Raw genomic sequence first — 26,885 nt, forward strand, 5'->3', positions numbered from 1 at the left:
TTCTTAGCACATAACAGTCATCATCACCGAGACTGGTCCTCTTCCTCACTACTATGTACTAATACCTACAAACAGCGATAAACACCCTGGACACGTCAGCCGCCAACACACTGCATCATCGAAGGTGATCTACACGTGAACTGAGGTACAAAGCACACAATCCGCTTTTAAGGTAACGTGTCAAGACTAGATATTTGCTTAAAAATCAAAATCACATGATTCTTCCAAAATACGCTCCAGTCCAATTATGAGTGTAAAATATCTATGAAAATGACAAATGTTCCTTCAGGTCCGCCTTACAGGTCCACAAACCATGGCCTGTAAGTCCCTTCTGCAGGTTCGGGAAACTGAAAAAAACCAAATACTATCTGTAGTCGTCGGGAAAATGTTGCAGAAATAATAGATCTAGGACTTGTCAACAATGTACTATTACCAGTTCACTGATAAAATTACTATGCGAACTGAGTTAATGAGGTAGTAGGTGAGATGGGAAGGTGGGTTAGTGGGTCGCTTTTATCAATACACAATCCTATGAATACACAATCCTATGAATACACAATCCATTTAGAAAGTGTAACATATGTTATGTTTGGCATTTCACTACTAGGCGCACCGAGTTATTGTGGCATCCCCATCCTTACGAGGTACCCATTCACAGCTGAGTGGACTGGGACACATAGTCACAGTACTTTGTCCAAGTTTGCTGCACGTTGCTGTACCCGCAACTGGGTGCTTGCACGTATTCATGTGGCCATCATCTGGTCATATACCAATGGATTCGTGGGTTCTTATAAGTGCACAGGGTTGTGTACTGTACACTAAGGGTTGTGACAACACTGAAGAGTCTGCACACAAAGTTGACTCCAAGGATTTTACACCCGGTCACAGGTGGGCTCGATCCCGTCACCTCAAGCTCGCTGGATCACTAGCCTGGCGCTGTAGTCAGGAAGGAAGAAGCACTATAAGGGTTCATAATCATAACTATAATGGTTGTCAGCCACGACACCACGGAAACACATAAGCCATAATGGTTGTCAGGCACGACAACACGAAAACACATAAGCCATAATGGTTGTCAGGCACGACACCACGGAAACACATAAGCCATAATGGTTGTCAGGCACGACAACACGAAAACACATAGGCCATAATGGTTGTCAGTCACGACACCATGGAAACACATAAGTCATAATGGTTGTCAGTCACGACACCATGGAAACACATAAGTCATAATGGTTGTCAGTCACGACACCATGGAAACACATAAGTCATAATGGTTGTCAGTCACGACACCATGGAAACACATAAGCCATAATGGTTGTCAGTCACGACACCACAGAAACACATAGGCCATAATGGTTATCAGTCACGACACCACAGAAACACATAAGCCATAATGGTTGTCAGCCACGACACCACGGAAACACATAGGCCATAATGGTTGTCAGTCACGACACCACAGAAACACATAAGCCATAATGGTTGTCAGTCACAACACCATGGAAACACATAAGCCATAATGGTTGTCAGTCACGACACCACGGAAACACATCAGCCAAAATGGTTGTCAGTCACGAAACCACCGAAACACATAGGCCATAATTGTTGTCAGAAGTGTCAAAACACCAAAGAGACGCAACAGCTACAGTGGTTGTCAGTAGGTGAGGTGAGGTGAAATTGGGTTTTACGTCGTGCTTGAGAATATTTCGCTCATATGACGACGTGCATGCGTGTGTATGTGTATGTGCGGCTGCTTGTACTAGCCCAGACTTAAGCTGGTTTTTGGTGCAAGCCCACTGAGATACCATGCCGCAGTGAAGCATGAATACCCCACTCAGACACATTATACTGACTCCGAGCCGACCAGTCCTTGTTGTACCCATTAATGCCGAGCGCCAGGCAGGGACCAACAAGTACCATATTTTAACGTCTTTTGGTATGACGCGGTCGGGGATCGAACCCGCGACCTTCCGCTCTCCGGGCGGACGCTCTAACCACTACACCACGGAGGCGGTTGGTTGTCAGTAAGACCTGTCGGGACAACACGACAACCTTAGTCGTGGTCATGAAAGAAGTATCAAGATCCTGCAGTAGAAACACATTGTCTTCAATATTTTCCATTTCAGTCTGTTTGCTTTACATTAGTAGCTGTAGCTAGGGTGGCGTTATTGAGGTTGTTATTAACAGTTAATGAGGTACATCTAATTTTAACCCGTATTCCATGTTGTTTCACCTGTTTGGTAAACTGATCCCGACACGCCATCCGGATCCTCTCGGGCGTGGCTGGACTGTCCAGGCGGAACTCACGGCTCTCCCCAGCGTCCTCTCGCGCCGACTTGATGGCGTCCTTAACGGCAAAAAACGCCGACGATGCCAGGAACAGAGGCGGTTCACCGATACCCTTTAACACATTTAGATCATCTTTGAAAATATCCAAAACATAAAAAAAACCGTATTTTGAGTAAAAGTAAATATTATCGCCCATGGGCGAGGTAGTTTAAATTTTGACTTTTCGAAAAGTCTTTTTTTCATCCTGAGCATATATTCATGATAACTTCATGCTGAATTTAGACAAATCCTTTGTCAGAAACTGGCATCCTGGGTTTGCAGAATCAAATTGTGACGTGTTACATTTATTAACTCTAAAATATTTTTTTCATCGTTTTCCTGTACAATAAAAAATCTTGAGCACACAAAAAATTAAACTGGTTAATTTTCCACCCAAATGAAATGCATAACATATCTTGGGACATATTTTTGATGGCAAATTGAAATAAATGTATAAATAAACATGGACAAGTACGAGCAGTCCTGTGATAGGCGTGGGTAAATGTCAAATTCAGTAACAGGCGAAATATGTTCAGGAATCCTGTGTAAATATTTAAAAACAGTAATTGACAGGATGAGCAACGTTCAATGTTTTCTAGGATGACAATCAGCAAAGTCACATTTACAAACCCTGGCGAAACAATATATCATTGCTATCAATATTCATGGATTGGATTTCTTATCGGGAGAGGAGCGGCGGCGCCGAAGACCCGGGTTCGATTCCCCCACATTGGTAATGTCTGAAGTCCATTTCTGGTGTCTCCCGCGCCTTGATGTTGCTTGAATATTGCTAAAGGCGGCGTAAAACCATACTCACTCACTCTTATCGGGAGATCCTGATGGGAACTACACCCATTGTGGCACATATCATACCATCACTGTCATCACCAAATTGCTCACGCTTACCTTGGAAGAGTATACTGCACGTTTATTGACGCTGTCCTTCAGCAAGGTGACGTTCAGTTTGACCGGGATGTTCTTAAAGCTTGGTATCTTGTATGTCCCCGGGCCTCGAGTAAGGACAACTCCTGCCGGTGAGATCTTCTGCTGCTCGAGACAGAATAACCCATATCCCTGAGGAAAAACAATGCTTATATGTCATATTCCATTAAAATAAATTACTGCCTTAAATAATGTAACCTTTATTTATTTGGCTTCCTATGATTTCAAAGATTGATCCAAAGAGAACATCGAACAGGATTGGGTATATATTGTCCATAGCCATGACATGAACGTTTACGGGTGGGGTGCTGTACGGGTTCGATAATTCGCAAATTGAAACTTGATTAAACGGCGTCAACCTAGGAGAGCGCATTTCTGGCAGAGTTGTCAAGAGTCAATCTGACATCACTAGTTAATAAAATACAACCTTAGAAATAACACAAAAAACTATAGTAGAGAAGGAGAAACACGAACGTCATTGTACAGATGCAAAAGGTTAGCAAATGTTTATGTTATGTTCAGTGCATTAAACGAGAAGGAAGTACAACATAACACGCACTTGACAAAAATTATGTTATTATTGATATTGAGTTATTATTGATTCTAACACCAAACATACAACGTTAAGTTTTCCCGACAAATATCAGATATCATTTACATGTATCCTATTAATACCCAGTCACCTATTTTCAATATAATGCTAATTTGATAAATCAATAAATTAAACTAATCACCTTGACGTCACTTTGGACGCTAAGAAGCATTGAGTTGTACCTTTATCAAAAATGGTTTGTCGTGGAAGGATTTACAGTGGGAGGGTTTTGTGTTAGGACGCCAGAACGGCCGCGCTTCCAACACTGCGGTAGGGGAGGAACCTATTTACCTGCATGAAAGCACCCTCAATCTGGCCAATGTCAATCGAAGGGTTCAGGCTTCTGCCAACGTCCATCACAATATCGGTCCGTAAAACCTGAAACATATTTCAGCGACATATGCATCCGACCATCTGTATGTTCGTACAAACACACGCACGCACGCACGCACGCACGCACACACACACACACACACACACACAGAAGAATGTGTTCTACTATAGTCAATGAGGAAAATTTCCATAATTCATGAAAATCTAATAAAACTGCATACTCATCATCATATTTAGCAATGAATCAAAGAGAGCAACCCACCTGGTGGTCTCCTGTGAGACAATCTATCTCCACCTCTGTGCAGGCCACGCCGCACGTGAAATAGTTGAAGAACGTGCCTTTGTTTAGTTTCTCGTCGTAGTCCAGTCCCTTTGTGCTGAAAGGTGAAGGTGGCTCTGTCAATAGTCACTGTTTCAGAAGTTAACCTTGTCCACCGCCACGAGCTTCATTCATTCATTATACTGCTCTGTGTACTACTACATATTTTACGCTGCATGTTTGACCTGAACCTATATGTCGCACCAGATGAGGTATTAAACTACTTACAAGAACGAACCTGAGGCTGACAATGGAACGCAATCGATGTACGCGCTGTTAACCTAGGAATCAGAACAAACATTGATGTCATTTCACTGTGCAATATTCATTTAGATTGAGCAAGGACTGTTTTCAATTTCATTGTTTCTGTCGTTAACAGCCGAGAAGCTTCCTTATCACAATTTAAATAGGAACAAAGTCTCACTTTTAGATTAGCTGATAACAATAGGACACATTAGGATAACAATAGGAAACATTAGGATAACACTAGGAAACATTAGGATAACAATAGGAAACATTAGGATAACAATGGGAAACATTAGGATAACACTAGGAAACATTAGGATAACACTAGGAAACATTAGGATAACACTAGGAAACATTAGGATAGCACTAGGAAAGCACTTACCCAGTCGGACAACTTTCCCTTTGGGTTGGCTTTTATGTAAGGTTCAAGACGCCCTCTCAGTATTTCACAAGCATTCTGAAATGGATTTTAACAAACAATTCAAAGAACCCACTTTGTCTTCTTTAATACATTTTCATGATCATGTCCCATCAAATATGCTATGAATGGACTTACAGCCACACAATACGTCCTAACGTTGACTCCGAAATTACCCTGGGTTATTAAGGACGTTTTTTCCACAAATATCGATTTTCGTTTGATGTGATAAAATTATTCTTTATGTTATTAAGGGATTATAACTTTATTCATTTAGTTTGTGTTAGTCTGCATCTTGTCCAAGTTAAGATAATTTCTCACCGTAGCACTTTCGTTACAAACTAATAATAGTATCATTTATTAGGTAGTAAGAAACATTGTTTTTTAAATCTATTTCATGTTTTAACCCAAGCGTTAGGTCAAGAAGTAGTCCGATGATCGGCCTAAAACAGTTCGATTAAAAAGGGGTGATCGTAATGTATGATCTCATTCTTCGACGCGAAGGACTCAAGAGTATTACATGAACATACTGTTTAATCTCTTGATGCCTTTTAATCCTTTTATGGGCAGTTTCTATTCAGAGCTTGATGGACAATAGTTAATCAGGCAGGCAAAAACAGGATGGTAAACCCGATGAGACGAATTACGTAAATACGCCATTCTGTCACTGTGACCATCTGGATATACCCACGCACCTGCACGGCCCCTCCATTGAGATCTGACCCTGCGCTGGCGGCGGTGGGGCTGGTGAGGGGGATTTTATCTGTTGAAGTATCGTTGATGAAGACGTCAGATACAGGAACACCTAAAGCTCGACTGGTCACCTGTCAAATACAACAATTACTGGAAATCATACATCATCTTTGAAACCATTGTGTATTTAAATGAACTTGCCTGACATATGGAATTATCCGTCATGCAATTATTATCGGTATAATCGTAAATTCAGTGAGTTACTACACGTTAAGTGTGTATCACCAATACAGAGTGTAAACGGTTTGCAGTTTGTTACATGCTGAGCATGGTATTATGATTCAGAGAAATACAACCATGCATCGTTGCTCACTGGATTGTCTGGTTCAAACTCGATTATTTAGAGAACACCGCCATATATATAGAAGGAATATTGCAAGCATGTAGCATGAGCACAAGGTCTCAGACTATATGGATGAAGGGAATGTGGACATACAGTAAACTACGTTTATATCGAACACACTTATATTACGAAGTGACAGATTTAAAGTACGTGCTTGTTTTGTCCCAACCACCCAGTGCATATTTTAGTCGGAAGTCCTACAACGAACTATGCTTATCACAAACTAAAATTATATTGCCGATGTGACGTTAAATATTAACTCACTCACTCACTCACAAACTAAAATTAGTGATCCCTTTGAAATCGCTATAACCGTAGTTCACTGTTACACATCTTCAGTATAATAGTAACATCATTCAATCAAATGTGATCCTGTATACTCTAAGTTAGGAAGTACCTGGATCATCTTCGTGTGAAGACCTTGTCCCATCTCAGTCCCGCAGTGAGACACCAACACAGACCCGTCCAGGTACAGCGTCACCAAGGCACAAGCCTGGTTGAGGAACCTAGACGGAGCCTCATACGACAGGCCGAACTTTGTTGGAATCACGCACAAACCGCGCTTCTTCCATCGGCTTCCACTGTAATATATTATTACCATATTTCAAACTGTTTGTATTAATGGGTTCTTGAATTTGAAGGATTAGTTTTATTTTGTTGTGGGTCCAGTGACCAACACCGGAAGTGACGTCAAGTGTTTGTTTCATTTCTTGTATAATGTGCTAAAAGTCCACCTGGACGTCCTGTGTTGTCCCTTGTCACTGTCTAGTATACAATACATGGTCAAGCAGTTTTAAAAACCCATGCAACAGAACAGCCCATACGTCGTCACCTCGTTTCATGGTTATCTACGATCACTTGATGCATTTTAAAGTATTACCAATATGAATATGTTGTGTGGACGATATCAAATTTGTTTGTTTAGTTCTGTGTCACTGTAACACTCTCATTGAAACTTGATTCCAGTCTCTGCCATACAACTTGTGTTTGAGATTTTGGGCAACATCCCATGTCACAGTGGTACGATCGAGCACGTCAACGAACCAGTGCCCGCCTGATCTATCACGTCAATTATTTCTGTGTCATTCCAGTTGTTTTGACTGTCCTTTTATCAACAGGATTTTATAATTTAACTATTTTGTCTTGAATGAATAACTTGTTTTAGTCACGATATGGCTAAAATACTGCCGCTGTGACTATAAATTTATAAACTCACTCTAAAATGTGTGTTCTGTTGGGCACATAATAGTAGGTAGATCAGTTTAGGCCTCTTTGATCGCATGCACGAGCTGTGTAAACGATAGAACAAACAGGTCATACATAATATTATATAAATAAGAGAAATGTACTTGTTGAACTTGTCTACTTCTTTACGTCTCTGTGTAAAACAGCTTTGTGACACACATTCCGACCACAGTCGTGGTAGGTTCGCGTCAGTGACAGCCTGGTTAAAATGGGTTAACTCCCCTTCCTTGTACAGGTTCTGACTTCGTATCTGAAAAAAATATATTTCACACGCATTGTACAGTTTATATCTGTGAGTGAGTGAGTTTGGTTTTACGCCGCTTTTAGCAATATTCCAGCAATATCATGGCAGGGGACACCAGAAATGGGTTCACACAATGTACCCAATGTGGGGAATCGAACCCTGGTCTTCAGCGTGACGAGCGAACGCTTTAACCACTATGGTTACCCCACCGCCCTTATAACTTTGTATGCCATAAAGTAGAACTGAAAAATGATATACAATATACGAATTTTGAATTCAAGAAGACGGAATGTCAGATTCTCTCAGCAACACAACATGTACAAGATATAATGATTCAATGATTCATATGTTGCAGCTTCATATATAAATCAATACAACGATGCCAGAATTCTACGCCGCTTTTAGCAATATTCCAGCAACAATACGGTGAGAACACAAGATGTGGGCAATCGAACCGGGTCTTCAGCGGACACTTTAACCACTAGGCTACCCTATCGGCTCCCTGAATTCTAACATGTTACAAGCAATCAGTTTACTGACAGAAACATGGTTTTCTATGTTAGTGTCCACCCCTTACCATTTCTCCAGGTATATTGAGGAAGTCGGCCATCTTGTCGATGACCGATTCGGTCATAAACATGCCTTGTGGTGCTCCGAATCCACGGAACGCAGTTGCTGATGGGATGTTTGTCTTACACATCCGGCCGACGACGGTGATGTGGGGAATGAAGTAGGCGTTGTCAACACCAGACACGGCCTTCGTCATCACCTGGGTAAAAGAGTCTATGTGAAATCCATCTGGATTCAAGACGACGACGAACTTCCAATTGAGTGAGTGAGTGTGCAGGGTTTTAAGCCTATTTTAGCAATATTCCAGCAATATCACTGCAGGGTACACAAGAAATGGGCTTCACACACTGTACCCATGTGGGGAATCGAACCCGGGTCTTCGGCGTGATGAGCGAACACTTTAGCCACAAGACTACCCCACTGCCCCTTCAGTTATGAACCTTTCGATACATATTTAAATAATATGTTGTCATTATATCGAACGAAGTTGATAACATATGAAAGGTTTCAATTTAATTACCTCTGGTGAAAGATCAACGGTGGAACCTGAGTTCGAGAAGAGTTTCACATCGTACGCCATAATTCTTCCCGAAGATGTAAACCCAACCTGTTGGCCCAAACACAGTTTATTATTACTAGTTTGCCAGTGATCAATAAAATAACAAAAAACATGTTTCATATCCATTTAAATAACAGCATGTTTTACGTCCAACTATCCGTAAGATAAACACATATTTAGAAAACAACGGATACAAAGTTACCATTAACCCTGCAACATGCCATCAACATAACGGCGGTGCAGACCGTAAATGGCCTTTACACGCTGTACCATTGCGGGGAATCGACCCTGGGTCTTTGGAGTGAGCGTACACTTCAAGCACTAACCTCCGCCCAATTAACGTACTGTATTATGATCAGCGTTCGAAATTAACGTCGGTCCTCAGGCCCGAAGCCGAATGAATACCACTCGGACCCACAGCTTTTCTTTTCTGCATGCCCGTATGGCCTTGTTTGCTTGGAATTACTTATACAGTAGCAACATATAGGGCCCACACATTCTGATCAGGACCCACAACTTTTTATGGTTCTGGGTCCTTAGGCCCTGCAGTTTTCAGGGTTAAGGGCAGACACTAATTATGATCATAAGTAAAGCCAACTATACCCTGAGGTTGCTGTAAAGTGGGTTTTGATGGAGATTGGGTTACTGCACTGATGACCATTCCATCCACCACTGAGAATAGGGTTCGATGTCCACCACATCCCCCTTCTCTCTCATCCAATTCAACCTTTCGAATGCACCTAACTCAACAGTTGCATCACTAAACAAGAATTTACTCGTAGACAGATTCTAAATAGGCGACATCCGTATATTCCAAAAATAGCTGAGTTGTTAAAAACAACCCGTACGCACATCACTTCCCAACTGACATGCGCGCAGTTCTACCTTATATCTTCCGATGAAGGCGTGGCGTGTTCCTGTTATAACCATGTCCTCATCCCTGTCCAGCATACAGCGGACCGGTCGGCCAAGTCTGGAATGTCATGACGTGGAGAATTAAAGGCGTTATTACTGATACAAATCGTACCAAGCGTGGCTAATTAACGGGATGCATTTTGAGTGAGTGAGTGAGTTTAGTTTTACACCGTGCTCAGCAATATTCCAGCTATATGGTGGCAGTCCGTAAATAATCGAGTCTGGACCGGACAACCCAGTGATCAACAGCATGAGCATCGATCTACGGAATTGGGATACGATGACATGTGTCAAGCAAGTCAGCAACCCTGACCACTCAAAGCCGTTAGTCGATTCTTACCACAAACAACGGTTACTGAAGACGAATTCTAACCCGGATCTTCACTGGTCTGGATGCATTTTGTTTATGATTCTGAGATCTGACAATGTATGCATAATTTAATCATGCCATTTCAATAGAGCAACTCGCAACTGCCAATTCACTTCAATGTATACATATCATATGACAGGAATGTCTAATATAGGTTCATTTCTGTCATTTCTTTCGCAAGTCCTTCGGACGAAACATATGTCATGAAACGGTACAAAGTGTAATCTTGACTGCCCCGGTAATTTTGCTTTTATAGGTGCCCCAAAAAAGACAGACATGTACATATGTTCACCTTTCATCTACCACAGATACTGATTGCAAAGAGTGAACATAATTCTTAAACGAATTTGATATTCTGCATATATGCAAACTACCCAGATAAAAGACAAAGATCGTTAACCTTCAATATTTAAAGAAGGCTAATTACGTACTTGTGCGCTGCGACTGCTACTGGTAGCGCTATTGAGACAGTTCGACTTTGTTTTCCCCGAATCCTCCTCCTGTCGAAAAATAAAACAAGAAAAGTCACTTAAAAGGTTATATCACCTAATGTATAGAACACAATGAACAAGAGGTCATTTAACAGGGTATTGTATTTACAGAAAATCATTTACTGAACAAACAATATATCTTAAACGTCAATGACCATCGTCACTTAGGTTTTCTACCCATATTGTTATTGTTTCACGTTTTGCTGTTTAACGTCGCCCTCACTCATGTACCGTGTATAAAACCATCGAGTACACAGTCGAATCTGGACCAGACAATCCTGTGATTTAAATTGTGAACAATCAACTCTGTCGGCAATCAAATCACCGAGCCTAACAGACAGATCCCTATGGTCACGTCTTACAACAGCATAGATCTCCTCGGGATCTCTTCTAACCAGCGATTCTCAATGGGACAACCCGGTATTGCAACCTACCTATTCTTTTAACACGAGAAATCACTCTGTTGGCTCTCACTCCCAGTGTTTCTGCTACTGCGTGCTGCAACATATTAAAGATCACTAACACGTGTATATCATCATCATCATCATCATCATCATAACACATTTGTAATGCGCTGGTATCCATGCAGTCCATGCTCAAAGCGCAGATAGAATATAACAAATTACAGAGTTATAGTTGAAAAGGCTGTCCTGAACAATTGTGTTTTTAACTGGGATTTGAAAGTGACAAAGTCAGTACAGTCCCTGAGATTCTGTGGAAGTCTGTTCCAGGCCACTGGTGCTGCATAGGCAAAGGATATGTTTGAATACTGCACTGTTTTAGTTTTAGGGACAAGAAGAAAACTTTTATCTTGTGAACGGAGCGAACGAGAAGGCTTGTACAGAGAAAGAAGACTGGATAAATAAAGACAAGGCAGAGAAGTTTAAACTCAATTCTGAAATCCACGGGCAGCCAGTGTAGAAAGTATGGAAGAGGAGTGATATGATCATTTTCCTGGATCTTGTCACAATGCGTGTTGCTACATTCTGGACTCTTTGTAGCTTTCGTATCTGAGACTTGGTTGCACGTTCAACAGACAGTTGCAATAGTCAAGTCTGCTCATGACAAGGGATAGAACAAGAGTTGTTGCTGTTTCAGTTGTCAGGTATTGACGGATATTGCCAATGTTCCGGAGTGAGATGAAGCAGGTCTTAACTAGATTAGAGACATGATTGTCAAGTGACAAATTGGAGTCTAGGATTACACCAAGATCTCTGACTTGATCTGCGAAAGGAATATATGAGTTGTCGAACTCGAAGGAATCAATAGCACACAGATCCCTCCGTTTCACTGGACCCAGGAGAATAGATTCGGTCTTGCTGCTATTCAAGTTTATTTACTAGCATCAAGGATTTGATACTGACACAGCATTGGGACATGTCTCTCGAGGCAATATCTGTTTGGTCCTTGTCAGGAGTGAAGCATCTGTAAACCTGTGCATCATCTGCATAGTGATGACGATTCATACGGTACTCATCAATTACGCTTCCGAGCTCTGTTATATACAATGTGAACAGGACTGGTCCTAGGACCGACCCCTGTGGAACACCATACTTGATGCTGGCCGAGTCAGAGTAATGACCATCCATTATGACGGTCTGAACACGACCCGATAGATACGACTGGAACCAAGTAAGAGCCGTTCCGTCAATGGAGAAATCACCCCTGAGACGATGGATGAGTTTGTCATAGCCGATGGTATCAAAGGCACTGCTTAAATCTAGAAGGGTTAATATACCAACTTTTTATATATGTACATGTTCATAATAATTATGCCAAGTAGCTATGCAACACTTTCACATTTACATACAAATTTTACATATCTTCACCTCAACGTTATCAGGCTAAAACGTTGGTCTTACTTTTGTTAATCGTGGGTGTTTTGTTTCTGACTAAATCATGCATATTCCTGATACATATCACAGTAATTCACTGTATACTGCTTTAAGACACATGATTGGTTAGGGTGGACCAGTTAACTAAAGCGCCGGTATTAGTCATGCAACATTTGTCTTCTTGGTGTGTCTGAAACTTACGATCGGTCATACTTAAATAATGACCTTGGACAAAACGTCATTCATCGAGTCGAGACCAGGCGATCCAGTGACCAACGGTATGAGCATCGATCTACGTAATAGCAACAGAATGACATTTGTCAACCATGTCAGCGAGCCTGCCTACCCGATCCCGTTAGTCGCCTCTTACGACAAGCATGGGTTGCTGAAAATCAAATGTAACCCGGATCTACGCGGGTTCGTGTGAAAGGAAAGCTCAAAATGGCACAGATTTTAGACGTTTGTCAATTTTGGAAACCTCTTGTGAGCTTGGCGAACCGTGCATGGTATGGATCGGTACCGAACACTGATTCGATCCCACGTACTCAATCTATATTCCATATCTATCTATGTAATTAGTATACGTATAATTCTGAGCCAGATTTTCATGGCATCGAGATAATGAATGAGACATGGAAAGAGATAGTTACATTCCGATGAGTGTATTTACAAATATACCTGTATATGAGACGGGAACTGTGAGTTAGTGTACACTTCCATGACACCCTCTTCCCTACTGGGAATAGCTGCAGCTGCTTGTGTTTCCAGGTAGAAGTGTTCCTGAGATCCGATCTCAATCTCCCCTTCCAGGAAGTGATCTGATTGGCTGAAACCGACTTCAAGGTCACCACGTGACAAACTGATCACTTTATCGAAGAAGGACTTGGCTGCTTCGGCTTCCTGGAGGTGAAATGTAGAAACATGACATTATGTATTTCACCATTATTACTTATGCCAACATGCAAGGTCTATTCTTAAGAAGGATGAGGTTACGCAAATGTTCACGAATGCGTGAACTGTTGTCAGAAAGAAAAGAAATTTGTCAATTCTCTCGTTTGATATCTTTGGATAACCATTTCTGTTTTGTTGTGATCATATACCTTTATTGTGATGATCGGTTTGTGTTCTTCGTACACAATCTTCACCTTATCTGCACCACAACGAGCCCGCTCTTGTGTGTCGGCAACCACGGCGCCAATTATCTGCCCTTGACAAAGAACCTACAATTGGAACAGAAATTATCTTCTGATGAATCAAAAATAGCAATACATTCTGAATATGCAGTGAGCCAAATTTGCTACAAGTGTGGCTGGATCGTATCACCTCTTCAAATTTCTCAGCGATTCTGTTAGAGGACAGAATCACTTCGAATTGCATTGAGCTGAAACACTCTGAAGTACCAAATATCGTTGCATGAAGAATATTCCGTTCAGGATAAATCTCCCACCCCGAGGATCAAATCCTTTCCCTGGAAATAATATAACTCAAACTAAGTTCAAAATGATACAATATTCATCAACTCTTGTGGATTCTACTTATCAAACAATTTGATTTACTCCATTCCTCGATATTTGGCGGTAAATCGAGTATGGTATGATCTGGCATAACTACGACAGAACGAAACCCAATGGGCATATAAGGATCACTTTAAAGTACTGTCGGGAATAACATGTTGAAAGTCTCTGTTGTTGGGTTTGAGAAAGATGTTTTGTCTTTGAGGGCGACGATGACATCAGCATTACAAGCTCCGTAGAATGACATGACCCGAAAATCGCATATTATTTCCCCATTGAACATGTCTGCGTAATAGAAGCGAAACCTGTGCGGCAACATCTTAGGCCGCCGACCACCACGACTGAACTTGGTCAGGCTCTTCAAGAGGAGTAGGAAGGAAACCCTGAATTCGTCCATGCGAGATTCATACGCAGTATGCCTCGACGAGTTAATAAGTATTTGTCAAATTGTGGCGGTATTACCGTGGTCTTATGGCCCTTCAAGATCGTTGGCGGTCATAACCTCAACTGTCATACTTCACTGACGGTTGTAAGATAGCAATTATTACTAGAAACTAAAGGTGTAAAATCCTTTTTAAACCTTTATTGATCGTAACAGTATATTGACAACATAGAGATGTGTCTTATCTAATTATAATCATAGATAAATCGGCATTGGATCTCTTGATGATAGGTGCACATGTACTGGTATGGGTGTCAGGGAAATGGTTCTTTGGTTTGCATCTTTTATGAATTCACATTGTTTGAATTAATCAAATTTATTTAGAAAAAGTTCGTATTTTATTCACCTCATTTTCTGCAAAGATCTCTTCTTCATAGGATCCGGTGGCTCCCCATCTTTTATTACCAGTGATGTCTCTGTAGTCTATATAGTCGACTACACCGGGCAGACTCAGTGCTTCTGAAGGGTCCACTGTCACAAGGCGGGCGTGGGGTTTGGTACTGATCACCATGGAAAGGTAGAGTTCATCTGAAAGATACGATTATAGAACATTATTTGGACAAAACGTTAAAATATGGGCAATACTTTTGACACATTGATGAAGCAATCCAGCGCTGCTATGTTGATGCCGGTCTTCTGAATGTTGGCATGTCTGTGGTGATGCATTGCATATTGCCGACATCACGCCCACGGCAATGTCAAGCAATTGTGATGTGGGCAACGTTAAAATGCCTTGCCCGTCCTGTATCTCATTCTCAGTTTCAGCTCCAGCTTAAATTCTGTCACCAGCGTTATTTCTCACAATAAAATGGAGTCTTGCTGCGGTGATTTTCAAAATTCTCTTTCGTCAGATGAATAAACCTACCAACGCAACTATGGACCATTACTAGTGTATGAAATAAAGTCCGTCCGACCGACCGCGACGGGCTAGATTTCTGACAGGCAGTCTAAGTTTACAGTTAGCCAGCCCGATGGTCTGGGAAAATGTTTAGATGTTCCATACATCTGAGTAAATTCACCAATCTTGGTGTCTGGTCTGGTTAAATCCATTTTGCGCTGATAACATTTTCAAGTTACCAGCCCTGATGTCTTGCTGGGATTTTAGCTTATTTCATACACTGCCATTACCAGTCAAAACCTTGGCAAAACATACTCCTTTCTCTCTGCACCACTCATTATAGTTGACCTGAACCTACTTACCTTCGTGCTTCGGGAGATCATCAACATACACAGCTTCACCTGTCGTCTGTTGTAGGGCAGAAACATGTACGAGCGGCCTCCCTACAGCGTCATCAAGCGACTGCCCGTCCGGTACTGGCTCGAACACCTGGATCCCCTCACTGACCGCCCGGGAGATGCCGCCATTACCCGACACAATCTCTGAGACAACTTTGTTGTTTGCGTGATGTCCCTACAAATTTATGAAATACTAGTATGTTTAATTTCATCAGTTTTCAGCATTATAATCCTTCATTGTTAAGCATTAAAGATACGCTCAACTGGTATGTACATCTAGGTGTCCGCTAAGGTGACAGGAACTCCTATACCAAAACATAGACTTAAGGTAGTCTTAGCGCTAAGGACGGGCACCAGCACGCACGCATACACCAGTTCAAATGGGAACACCATTGGGTTTTTTCGAATTCCCTCCGTATGTGATTCTTTCTTTCAGGTTGACCTGTGAAGATCCGGGTTTGAATTGATCTTCAGTAACCCATGCCTGTCGTAAGTGGCGACTACCGGGATCGGGTGGTCAGGCTTGCCGACTTGGTTGACACATGTCATCGTATCCCAATTGCATAGATCGATGCTCATGCTGTTGATCACTTGATTGTCTGGTCCAAACTCGATTATTTACAGACCGCCGCCATATAGCTGGAATATTGCTAAAACTAAAGTTAACTCAATCAATTGTTTCAGGTTAACTAAAAGACCTAAACCGCCATATAGCTGGAATATTGCTGAGTGCGAGTAAACACACTAAAACACCTCATATATTATGGAAACCAATTGTGAATATCTGAACTAAAAGCTATTCACACAATCTTCTTTAAAATATACCATAACTCATTCAAACCTGTATCTTGGATATTTGTGTTTAGAAAGTAACAACACAGGTTACAATGGCATTAGCCTTTAAGTGTGAGTGAGTGAGTGAGTGAGTTGAGTGAGTTGGGTTTTACGTCGCTTTTAGCAATATTCCAGCAATATCACGGCGGGGGAAACCAGAAATGGGCTTCACACATTGTGCCCATGTGGAGGATCGAACCCGGGTATTCGACGTGAAGAGCCAACGCTTTAAACATTAGGCTACCCCACCGCCCCCTTTAAGTGTGAGAAAGGAAGGACACAACCCGTTTACTTATACTGACTGACTGACTGAGTTTGGTTTTACGCCGCTTTTAGCAATATGCCAGCAACATCGCGGCGGGGGACACCAGAAATGGGCTTCACACATTGTTCCCATGTGGGGATTCGAACCCGGGTCTTCGGCGTGACGAGCCAACGCTTTAACCACCGGGCTACCCCACCGCCCCCCGTTTACGTATACAGCTGTTATACCAAAGAAAGAAAATATGTCAATATTGACAAGTGTTTGGGCTTTAGTAAGTAGTATCGACGTTTGCCCTGCGCAATTATAAAGTGAATAAAAGCATTATACAAGTACCTTCTCAATAAGTCTCTTCGAGACAGACAGATAAAACTTGAAGAAGAAGCTGGTTGTGAGTGTACGGCGGTATTCTACCATGCCACCTGGTGAGCCGGGTTCCAAGGGGGAGATCACTCTCCAGAGTTCGACAAGCCTTGTCTACAAGCTCATCATTCCAGGCACTGAAAGAGACTTATCAACATGGACAAATTTCAAGAATAATGAAATAGGCATGGTTACAAATTACAGTTTCCATTCACGATACCTGAAAGTTAACTTGGCAATTTAAAAATACGTTACCATGTGCACATACCATCCCACTAGAGCCTCCATCGTCTTCGGGGCGAGAATTGTTGTTTGGGCCATGCCACCATATGCAAGAGTTATCTCCCTTACGACGTTTGTCCTTTCCAAAAACTCTACCCTCATGCCAGCGTTTACTATGGAGATGTCGTCATCCTTGCGATGTGCCTGTTTGAAGCCGCTGAAGTACTCGTTCTGAAGGCGAAACGGATTGTGTAGTAAAGTAAACTACGTTTAAAACGAACACGCTAATGACGAACTGATGGATTTCTTTGTCCAGAGCACTGATATTTGAAATGCGGTTATATCGAACTGAAATATGTGGTCCCTTTACGTTCGTTATAACCGTAATTTACTATTTTTGTTTCTGTGTAATGAAATTGGATAGGGTGTTGAAACGACGTTTGTTTTCGAAACTTTAGAAGCATTCTTTAGAAGTATTTTTAACAAAGTTATGTATTTTATCGGGAAAAATAGTCTAATGAAGGCAGCATTGACGTTACTTGATAATGAGTTAGTTTAGTTTTACGCTGCACTCAACAGTATTCCAGCTATATGGCGGTGGTCTGTAAATAATCGAGTCTGGAGCAGACAATCCAGTGATCAACAGCATGAGCATCGATCTACGCAATTGAAATACGATGACATGTGTCAACCAAGTCAGCAAGCCTGACCACCCGATTCCGTACTTAATAATTATAAATTAAGCATAAATCTAAAATGATTATCATGTTATATACCTAGATGACCCAGAAGAATACGACATCCAAAACTTACTTCAGAAGTATACGGTAGATGGACAGAAATAAGAACTTCATCTGCAGATATAGCTGTTTTTCGATATCCGATGAAGAAGTGTTTATCCATTTTAACCACACGGGTTCCTTTTGCTAAAAGAAAACATAGTTTCCTTAGATGTTAAACGTGCATGTATAACGAAATGCGTCTACAATCCTACGAATACCACACTGACAAAATTACTGGCTGTTAGGTTACAATACCTGTGAAAGAAGGAATGTTTGGCTCGTCAGAGCCTGCAATATTCCATCTATATTACAACATCTTGTTATCTTAACACCGCGAACATCAGAAGCATCATGCATGTTGAATTCGACTCAGGATTAGCCAGGTCCGGCTTATCGCAAGCATACTTTCAGCATGGGAGTTTACACCATCACAGCGGTACAACTATGAGACATGGTCCCGATCCATAGAGCGTTCATAACGTTACGACCTGTCGTAACTCTATAGTTTATCGTAAGGTTGCAAATGACGCAGCGCTACGAACGTTTTTTGGATCAGGTCACGGGTCACTTAAAGTGTTAAACCGTTTATTGACTCTTTCATCATTGCTTGGGAATTGGGACCTGTTCATTTCAAATTCTTCATCAGATTGCAACACACACTCCAAGTCGTGCACAGTACCTTTAGATCCAACGGTAAGCTGTACCCCAGCTGCGACGAAGAGCGGATTGAGATCAGAGATGGGACTGGCGGTCATGATGTTTCCGCCAATACTCTGAAGTAAACAAGCCTTGTTTCAGTCAGGGCGCGGTGGGGTAGCCTAGTAGTTAAAGCGTTGGCTCGTCACGCCAAACACCCGGGTTCGAATCCCCACATGGGTACAATTCGTGAAGCCTATTTCTGGTGTCCCCCGCCGTGATGTTGCTTGAATATTGCTAAAAGCGGCGTAAAATCAAACTCAGTCAGTCAGTGTTTCAGTCAGTGTAGCCTGTGGGCAAATTTGTTATCATGCTCTAAATGTATTCACACAGCTTGAGTGTTGAAAGTAAATACCATACCACTACACTGCGATGAATGAATGTTTGATGTTCATGATAAAGCGCTCACCGCTACGTTTCTGATTTGATGACCAGCGAACCATCGCAGCATTTCAAGGATAGACGCGAAGACACGAGTTTGAGACTCTGGAGAGACAAACAAGTATAGATACATCAGCAAGTTTTATTTGTTTGAAAAGAATAACTCAGCTTATTGATTTTATTTATTCATATATTTTTCTATTTTTTATTCAAAATTAATACTCGAACTTGGACCACAGAGCCCACTGACCGACATAGATCAACAACTCATTTTGTTAAATACACCTGGGTTTGAAATACAAATTCACCTAAAACATAAGATTACCACACAATCAAAACGTCAGGTTCAAACAAATATATTCTTTGGATAAATTATTGATGTTCTGAAAATACGTAGGCTTTAGCTTTCATGGTACCAAATTTAATAAGGAAAACATCCGGGGTATCGAAAATTCACAGTAATAATCAAAAGTGTAGAAGTGAGAACATGGTAAAAGTAGAATGGTGCAAGAATGCAAAACAGTTTTGAAGACATTGTGTTAAATCTGTTTGAAGAGCGAAATTATTATTTACTGAATTAACCTTTTTTGGTATCATTTGTTAAGATATATTTGAGAAGGTGAAGACACATATAAAACCAATACATCACAAACGATAACACATGCTTATATTTCTTCAGAATTTGAACTGATTCTATCGATGAGTTCTTCTTTCACCTGGTCTTTCGGCTACAGCCGTCCTCAAGGCTGACTCCAGGGATGAGAGAGTGACCGAGGCACCGAACACCAACCCTGTGTCCGTGACCCGAATGTCCATCAGCTCTTGTATGTGAGTAGCCGCTATCAGCACGGGATAGTCCATCTTCTTGAACTTTAGTTCAATACCTGACGAAGGAGACAAAACGCGTTTGCTTAACTCCTTGGACATGTCTTGTATTACATATATAATATCATATTAACTGTAGAATTAGCGTCCATTAGCACATATACGCAGAAGAACATTCCCTATTCAGAACTTGTCTGACGACGAATAGAGCGAGGTCATACCTAAACTAAAACAAGTGTTATACTTCAGTTAGCATATGTCTGAATATTAAACATATAACGCAATGAGATGAAGGATGGAAATTAAAACTTTCGGGGCAGGTTATTCTACTTCCAGAAAAAAAAACAGATTCAGAATAATGCGTGAGTGTTTTTTACACCGCTCTTGTCAATATTCCAGCAACGCCATGGGGAATGCCACCAGAAATTGGCATCACAGATTGTACCCATTTGGGAAATCGAACCCGGGTCTTCGTCAGGTTGAGCGAACGATTTAGCAGCCACATGTTTAGCCTTCCCCACGGAATGTAAAAAAATAGTAACATCAGCAGAAGTGTTCATAACAAGACACTCACCCACTTCCGTGTTACCAATAACCATTTTAGCCTGAGGAAACTTGGCTTTGAGATCATACATCTCCTCCAAACATACTGGCCGGTACCACGTCATTCCGTCAGTTTTGTAGCATAATGAGGTTTCAAAAGATCTGGATCTCGTCTACAACAGATGTAGAAGACGAACAAAACTCGCTTATGTCTCTATAAGGTTTTCAGTTTCAAACAACATGCTAAGTTGCAGGTGTAAATTAATACAGAAAGCTTACCTTGAGTTCTGGAGGGAAGATTGGTTCTTGAGACGGGTCGTATGGCAGTGTATTAACGCCGTTAGCTGAATTGGTAGTGAATCCGTTACTGCTTGCATTACTCTTGAAGGAAAAATGACATTGGTTATTTAAAACACATCTTAAACAACTTGATCATCACTTTCATCATTATTCACACGATCATTTTTTCTAAACCTGTTCACAAATCTCGTCAAATGTATACATTATACAGCTATGAAATACGTACATGCGTTCCGTTGAGAGTTGATCCATTTCTATTCCTGCAGCACGCCTCGCCCATGCCACAAACACCCTAACCGAAAACAAAATTATCAGTTTAAATAAAGTAGGAAACTGTTTTACATCAGCATTTATGAAATGCCAATATAACAGTGTTTCGTACAGAAATAATAGAAATAGGACCAGTATGTTTGTCAATTACAGAACATTCAAATAAAAATTTATTGACTAATCTTTCACTCAATTAATTTATAAGCGAGGATTTGTTCAGAGAGTACTTTTTCCTAAACACAGTTATGCCAACCTTGGTAAATGACTCGAATCCTTGCAGAATTGGCCTATATCCTGTACATCGACACAGGTTTCCTGTCAATGAGTGAAAAATACCATCAAGACATTCATAACCACTCCTTACCAATAAGTTTATCAGTATCACGTTTTTACTAAAACAAAAATAGGAAAGAGAAATACCAAATTCATGAACGCATTGACAGAAAATGGATGAAGTCGTACCCATCAATTATTTTTCATCGGGATATTTTGGTTTTGCCCTGACCTTAAGCCTCGATGAGTATTGCGATGAAATTATTGCGGGAAGCGATTCTGTTACAGGAGATCGATACAAAATACAGGTACCACTTGTACAGTGTGAGGCTTGGAACCCTCATAACCTGGTAATACCGTCAAAGTTGTCTTCTATCTGTTGTTGGGTGGGTTGTGGGTTGTTTCTGAGCAGAGTGTACATGGACATGACGATGCCTGGGGTGCAGAATCCACATTGAGAGCCGTGGGCTTTAGCTAGGCGTTCCTGGAAACAAATGGGACTCATTGTCATGTCACATGAACACGGTCTTGCATACATTTTAAGAAGGTTAATTGAAATATTGACTTTCAGAGGAAATATTAGTTGTACTGGGTGTTGTCTGGTCTTCCTGCTTCCCAAACCCTTGACGGTGGTGACAGCCAGACCATGGAGAGAACAGATTTACCTGTACTTCTGTAGCCTGGTCTTGGTGCTGCCTATACCCTCTACTGTAGTGACAGCCAGACCATGGAGAGAACAGACTTACCTGTACTGGGTGTAAGCCTGGTCTTGGTGCTGCCTATACCCTCTACTGTAGTGACAGCCAAACCATGGAGAGAACAGACTTACCTGTACTGGGTGTAGCCTGGTCTTGGTGCTGCCTGTACCCTCTACTGTAGTGACAGCCAGACCATGGAGAGAACAGACTTACCTGTACTGGGTGTAACCTTGTCTTGCCTGTACTGTAGTGGTGGAGAGAACAGACTTACCTGTACTGGGTGTAGCCTGGTCTTGGTGCTGCCTGTACCCTCTACTGTAGTGACAGCCAGACCATGGAGAGAACAGACTTACCTGTACTGGGTGTAGCCTGGTCTTGGTGCTGCCTATACCCTCTACTGCAGTGACAGCCAGACCATGGAGAGAACAGACTTACCTGTACTGGGTGTAGCCTGGTCTTGGTGCTGCCTGTACCCTCTACTGCAGTGACAGCCAGACCATGGAGAGAACAGACTTACCTGTACTGGGTGTAGCCTGGTCTTGGTGCTGCCTATACCCTCTACTGTAGTGACAGCCAAACCATGGAGAGAACAGACTTACCTGTACTGGGTGTAGCCTGGTCTTGGTGCTGCCTGGGTGTAGCCTGGTCCTGCCTACTGCAGTGACAGCCAGACCATGGAGAGAACAGACTTACCTGTACTGGGTGTAGCCTGGTCTTGGTGCTGCCTATACCCTCTACTGTAGTGACAGCCAGACCATGGAGAGAACAGACTTACCTGTACTGGGTGTAACCTGGTCTTGGTGCTGCCTGCCTGTACCTCTACTGTAGTGACAGCCAAACCATGGAGAGAACAGACTTACCTGTACTGGGTGTAGCCTGGTCTTGGTGCTGCCTCTACCCTCTACTGTAGTAACAGCCAAACCATGGAGAGAACAGACTTACCTGTACTGGGTGTAGCCTGGTCTTGGTGCTGCCTATACCCTCTACTGTAGTGACAGCCAGACCATGGGAGAACAGAACAGACTTAGCCTGGTGTACTGGGTGTAGCCTGGTCTGTACTGGGTGTGCTGGTCTTGGTGCTGCCTATACCCTCTACTGTAGTGACAGCCAGACCATGGAGAGAACAGACTGACCTGTACTGGGTGTAGCCTGGTCTTGGTGCTGCCTGTACCCTCTACTGTAGTGACAGCCAAACCATGGAGAGAACAGACTTACCTGTACTGGGTGTAGCCTGGTCTTGGTGCTGCCTATACCCTCTACTGCAGTGACAGCCAGACCATGGAGAGAACAGACTTACCTGTACTGGGTGTAGCCTGGTCTTGGTGCTGCCTGTACCCTCTACTGTAGTGACAGCCAAACCATGGAGAGAACAGACTTACCTGTACTGGGTGTAGCCTGGTCTTGGTGCTGCCTGTACCCTCTACTGCAGTGACAGCCAGACCGTGGAGAGAACAGACTTACCTGTACTGGGTGTAGCCTGGTCTTGGTGCTGCCTATACACCCTCTACTGTAGTGACAGCCAGGCCATGGAGAGAACAGACGGGAGCCAGGCACGCATTCACTGAGTAATGGCTGTTTTGTTAAGGTCATTGAAGCTTTCGGGACTTCTGAACATTCTTCACTAAGTTACATCCCTATATACAGCTTATAATAGCCAATATGTATACACGGTGTACCGGTGTTGTTGTAGAAGTATTTCCACTTCAAAGGATACGATATAGTGTCGGTGTGACTGTTGTATCGGGACACCATCACAGTGCATGCCCCACATCCGCCCTCGCCACATCCTAGCTTGCTGCCCGTCAGACGTACTGTAGCATGTACAATAATTATGATTTCAACAACAAAAACAAGTTAGCAGATACATATAGAATACACGTAACTGGAAGGATGTAGGGAAGTATGTTATTTAATCGAAAATAGTATCATGTAATTGCTTGTCCTACAAGGCACACGTGTAACAATAAGCTACTTGCATTTGCTGACACATTTCGAAATATGCGTTTGTACTGATAATGGTCAAACTCACTCAGCCATTGGTGCCTTGGAGGCAATTACACCATATGATCCACCAAATGCCATCACTGATAAACATGGTGAATGGGTGAAAATCATAGCTGACCTATGATGATCGGGGTCTTCGTCAACATTATCAATTCGGGTGTATAAATGATGGCGAAAACGCCATGAGCCGAAATGCAATGGACTTCTTCGATGGATATGTATGGTAATTATCAACATTACACACACTACTTCCACGTTCCAAACACTTCTACCAACAAAGCTAATGTGCCTGGTTCAGAATGATTTCGATTTCTTAGTAGCGTTATAAATCGTTCCACGAGGAAATGGCGCCATCCTTCGCACAATGCTAGGCAGAAGGTTTTTTGGAAGAGCTTCCCTAAAAGTATTGACAAGTTTTGTTGGGATGGGCAACAGTTATCGACTGCAGATATAGCAATGACAGCCTCGAGAACATGTGCATTGTCCAGGTGCTACAACACTGTACGTTTTCCACGACATTTAGCCTTGTTATTCCGAGTGTGGTCAACAATTTGGTATCCTCTGGAATCAAAGAAAACCTCACCCATATCCATGCAAGCTGACGAAACTGACTTTGCCTTCCTCGGAAAAGGAGTCGTTAAAATGGCTGATATTCGCGAACCAATATTGACCCATTGTTACAGATCGCTTGGCAAAATCATCTGGGTGGGCCACAAATGGACGAAATATTCTCACAAGAGATGATGACCCTGGTGCGTTTCTGATCAGAAGCGAAAAGCACTGGCGCCCAGCGAGCTGTAAGCTTTGTCATATCCAGTTCATTCCTCTCATGAAAGATGCACACGACATTGGCAATGTTGCTTGTGGTGAGTCGTGGATCATGCATAATCATGTCTTGTATTTTATCAACCTTTTCCGAAACAGGTGACAGTAGAAAGACATCCTGGTCTTGGAGCATCATCGAGGTTCTCTATTCCCCTCTTAAACACCTCTGTCTGCCCTTAACACTGGAAAGTTTGACAACATATCCGTATGGGTGATTGTTCACTTGTATGTCCTTTCAGCTGGAGATATTTGTTGACAGCACCATAGCAAATTAGGACCATTTATATTCAACAGAGGATACCTAGTCACTTGTATGTTAGAGTTATGAATTTGTTTAAATGCAGCCTATCAGATGCAAACTGTTACGAGTGGACTGAACAACCTCCTTAGGTAGATTAGGCTTTGAATGTTTAGCCTTTTATCGTAGAAAACTTGAGCACATCTTTTCTCTCGGATTAAAGTAAACATTGTGCATGGCTGAACTTACGTCTATTTCTCAAATACTGTAGGAGTGTGACACGAGGATCGGGATTCTGTTCAACGATCTGTAAACATATGAAGTTGACAATGATAAAAATCCACAGGGTGAATTAGTGGACAATTTTTTGCTCAAGGGACCAATGTGACAACAACGAAGAAATAGGTGGTCTACTCGACATTGAATAAAATGTGTAAACTGTGTACAAGACAACGTATTAATTCAGTATTTCTTAGAGAATCGTTATCGGCTGAGTAGATGGACAATTACGATTTTAAATATTTGCAGCATACTTATCTCAAATTATACTTACTTTAAGACCATTGACGAAGAAGATCAATTCATCTGTAACCTCTTCCCTGTGACCCATTCTACTTTGCTAGGAAGGTCTCTCTGACTGTAATCGCAAATGGAGGTTTCTTATGAAGGCTTCATAAGGTGGTATACATGTTTGTATTTGTGTACTGTTATGTCTGTCAACCTACAACTTATGTCAGTCATGTTCATATTGTATCCTAGTTCCCTGCTTACGAACAGGTATAGGTATTCATGATAAAAAGCTAATAACACGTCACAATCTAATTCTGGACTCACAAAGGTCCAAAAGCTCTCAGCCCTGTGGCCACTTTCTGACAAGGGATTTGCCAAAATTAAACATGCAGTTGTTATTCATTCATTTATAACCTCCAAAACATGGGAAAACATGTATTTTGAGTTAAAGTAAATATTCTCGCCTATGGGCGAGATATTTTAATATCACTCTAAATTAGCCAAATTAAGTCAAAATGAGTTGAATTTTCTGTCATGATACTTATAAACATACTTGCATTCATTTACAAACTCCAAAACATGAATTTTGAGCTAAACTAAACATTCTCGCCCATTGGCCGGCCCATGGGCGAACGAGTTTATATTTCAAGTTTTCGAAAACAAACTTTTTCATGTTTCTATTATTCTTTTTTCTATTCATATATTCATAACAACTGCATGTTTAATCTTGTCAAATCCTTTATCAGAAAGGGGCCATAGTGCGGAGAGTTTCTGGGCTTATTCGAGTCCAGAATTAAATTTTGACATGTTTAATTCATTTATCGATCATTATCTTTTATGCCTCTTTTTATGCATCTTTATTTGCTAAACCCAATTCCTCCCTTCAGTAGATGATCTCCAACCAACCAATATCCAGGAACCACGAGTATCACAAAGCACTTTAATATTTCTTCCTTCTGTTTCAGTGATCTATCATTTCATACCATAACCGTCATCTGATCAATATCAGGTGATGCCTTTCTTGATCTTTATGTCTTGTATATAATTAAGTAATGCAACAGCCAGTGGACCTTCAACTCAATTTATTTGCTGTCGATAATGTCTGGGCTATGTTATAAAATGGGAGGATTCTCAATGAAAAGATTACACTCTGGATCATTTTGT

The 26,885-nt window shown here is 41.7% G+C and overlaps 1 protein-coding gene across 1 annotated transcript; it reads right to left on the reverse strand.

Moving 5' to 3' along the window:
* On the reverse strand, nt 1-25,821 carry LOC124280457 (xanthine dehydrogenase/oxidase-like). Its single transcript, XM_046716395.1, is given in 35 exon segments — nt 1-347; nt 2,234-2,401; nt 3,235-3,402; nt 4,154-4,240; nt 4,458-4,572; nt 4,743-4,795; nt 5,143-5,217; nt 5,874-6,002; nt 6,672-6,855; nt 7,624-7,769; nt 8,341-8,532; nt 8,854-8,940; nt 9,778-9,865; nt 10,609-10,674; nt 11,099-11,166; nt 13,182-13,403; nt 13,604-13,723; nt 14,806-14,987; nt 15,660-15,870; nt 17,128-17,235; nt 17,237-17,291; nt 17,423-17,607; nt 18,190-18,302; nt 18,838-18,931; nt 19,264-19,340; nt 19,952-20,119; nt 20,635-20,776; nt 20,883-20,984; nt 21,427-21,488; nt 21,804-21,930; nt 22,920-22,955; nt 23,644-23,716; nt 23,859-23,955; nt 25,461-25,518; nt 25,765-25,821. Coding segments are annotated over 35 exon segments (3,966 nt in total). The 3' UTR covers nt 1-296.
* Between the last annotated feature and the right edge of the window lie 1,064 nt (nt 25,822-26,885).

Source organism: Haliotis rubra, unplaced genomic scaffold (genome assembly GCF_003918875.1).
Source record: "Haliotis rubra isolate DU_JTF1 unplaced genomic scaffold, ASM391887v1 Scf268, whole genome shotgun sequence".
Classification (NCBI taxonomy): domain Eukaryota; kingdom Metazoa; phylum Mollusca; class Gastropoda; order Lepetellida; family Haliotidae; genus Haliotis; species Haliotis rubra.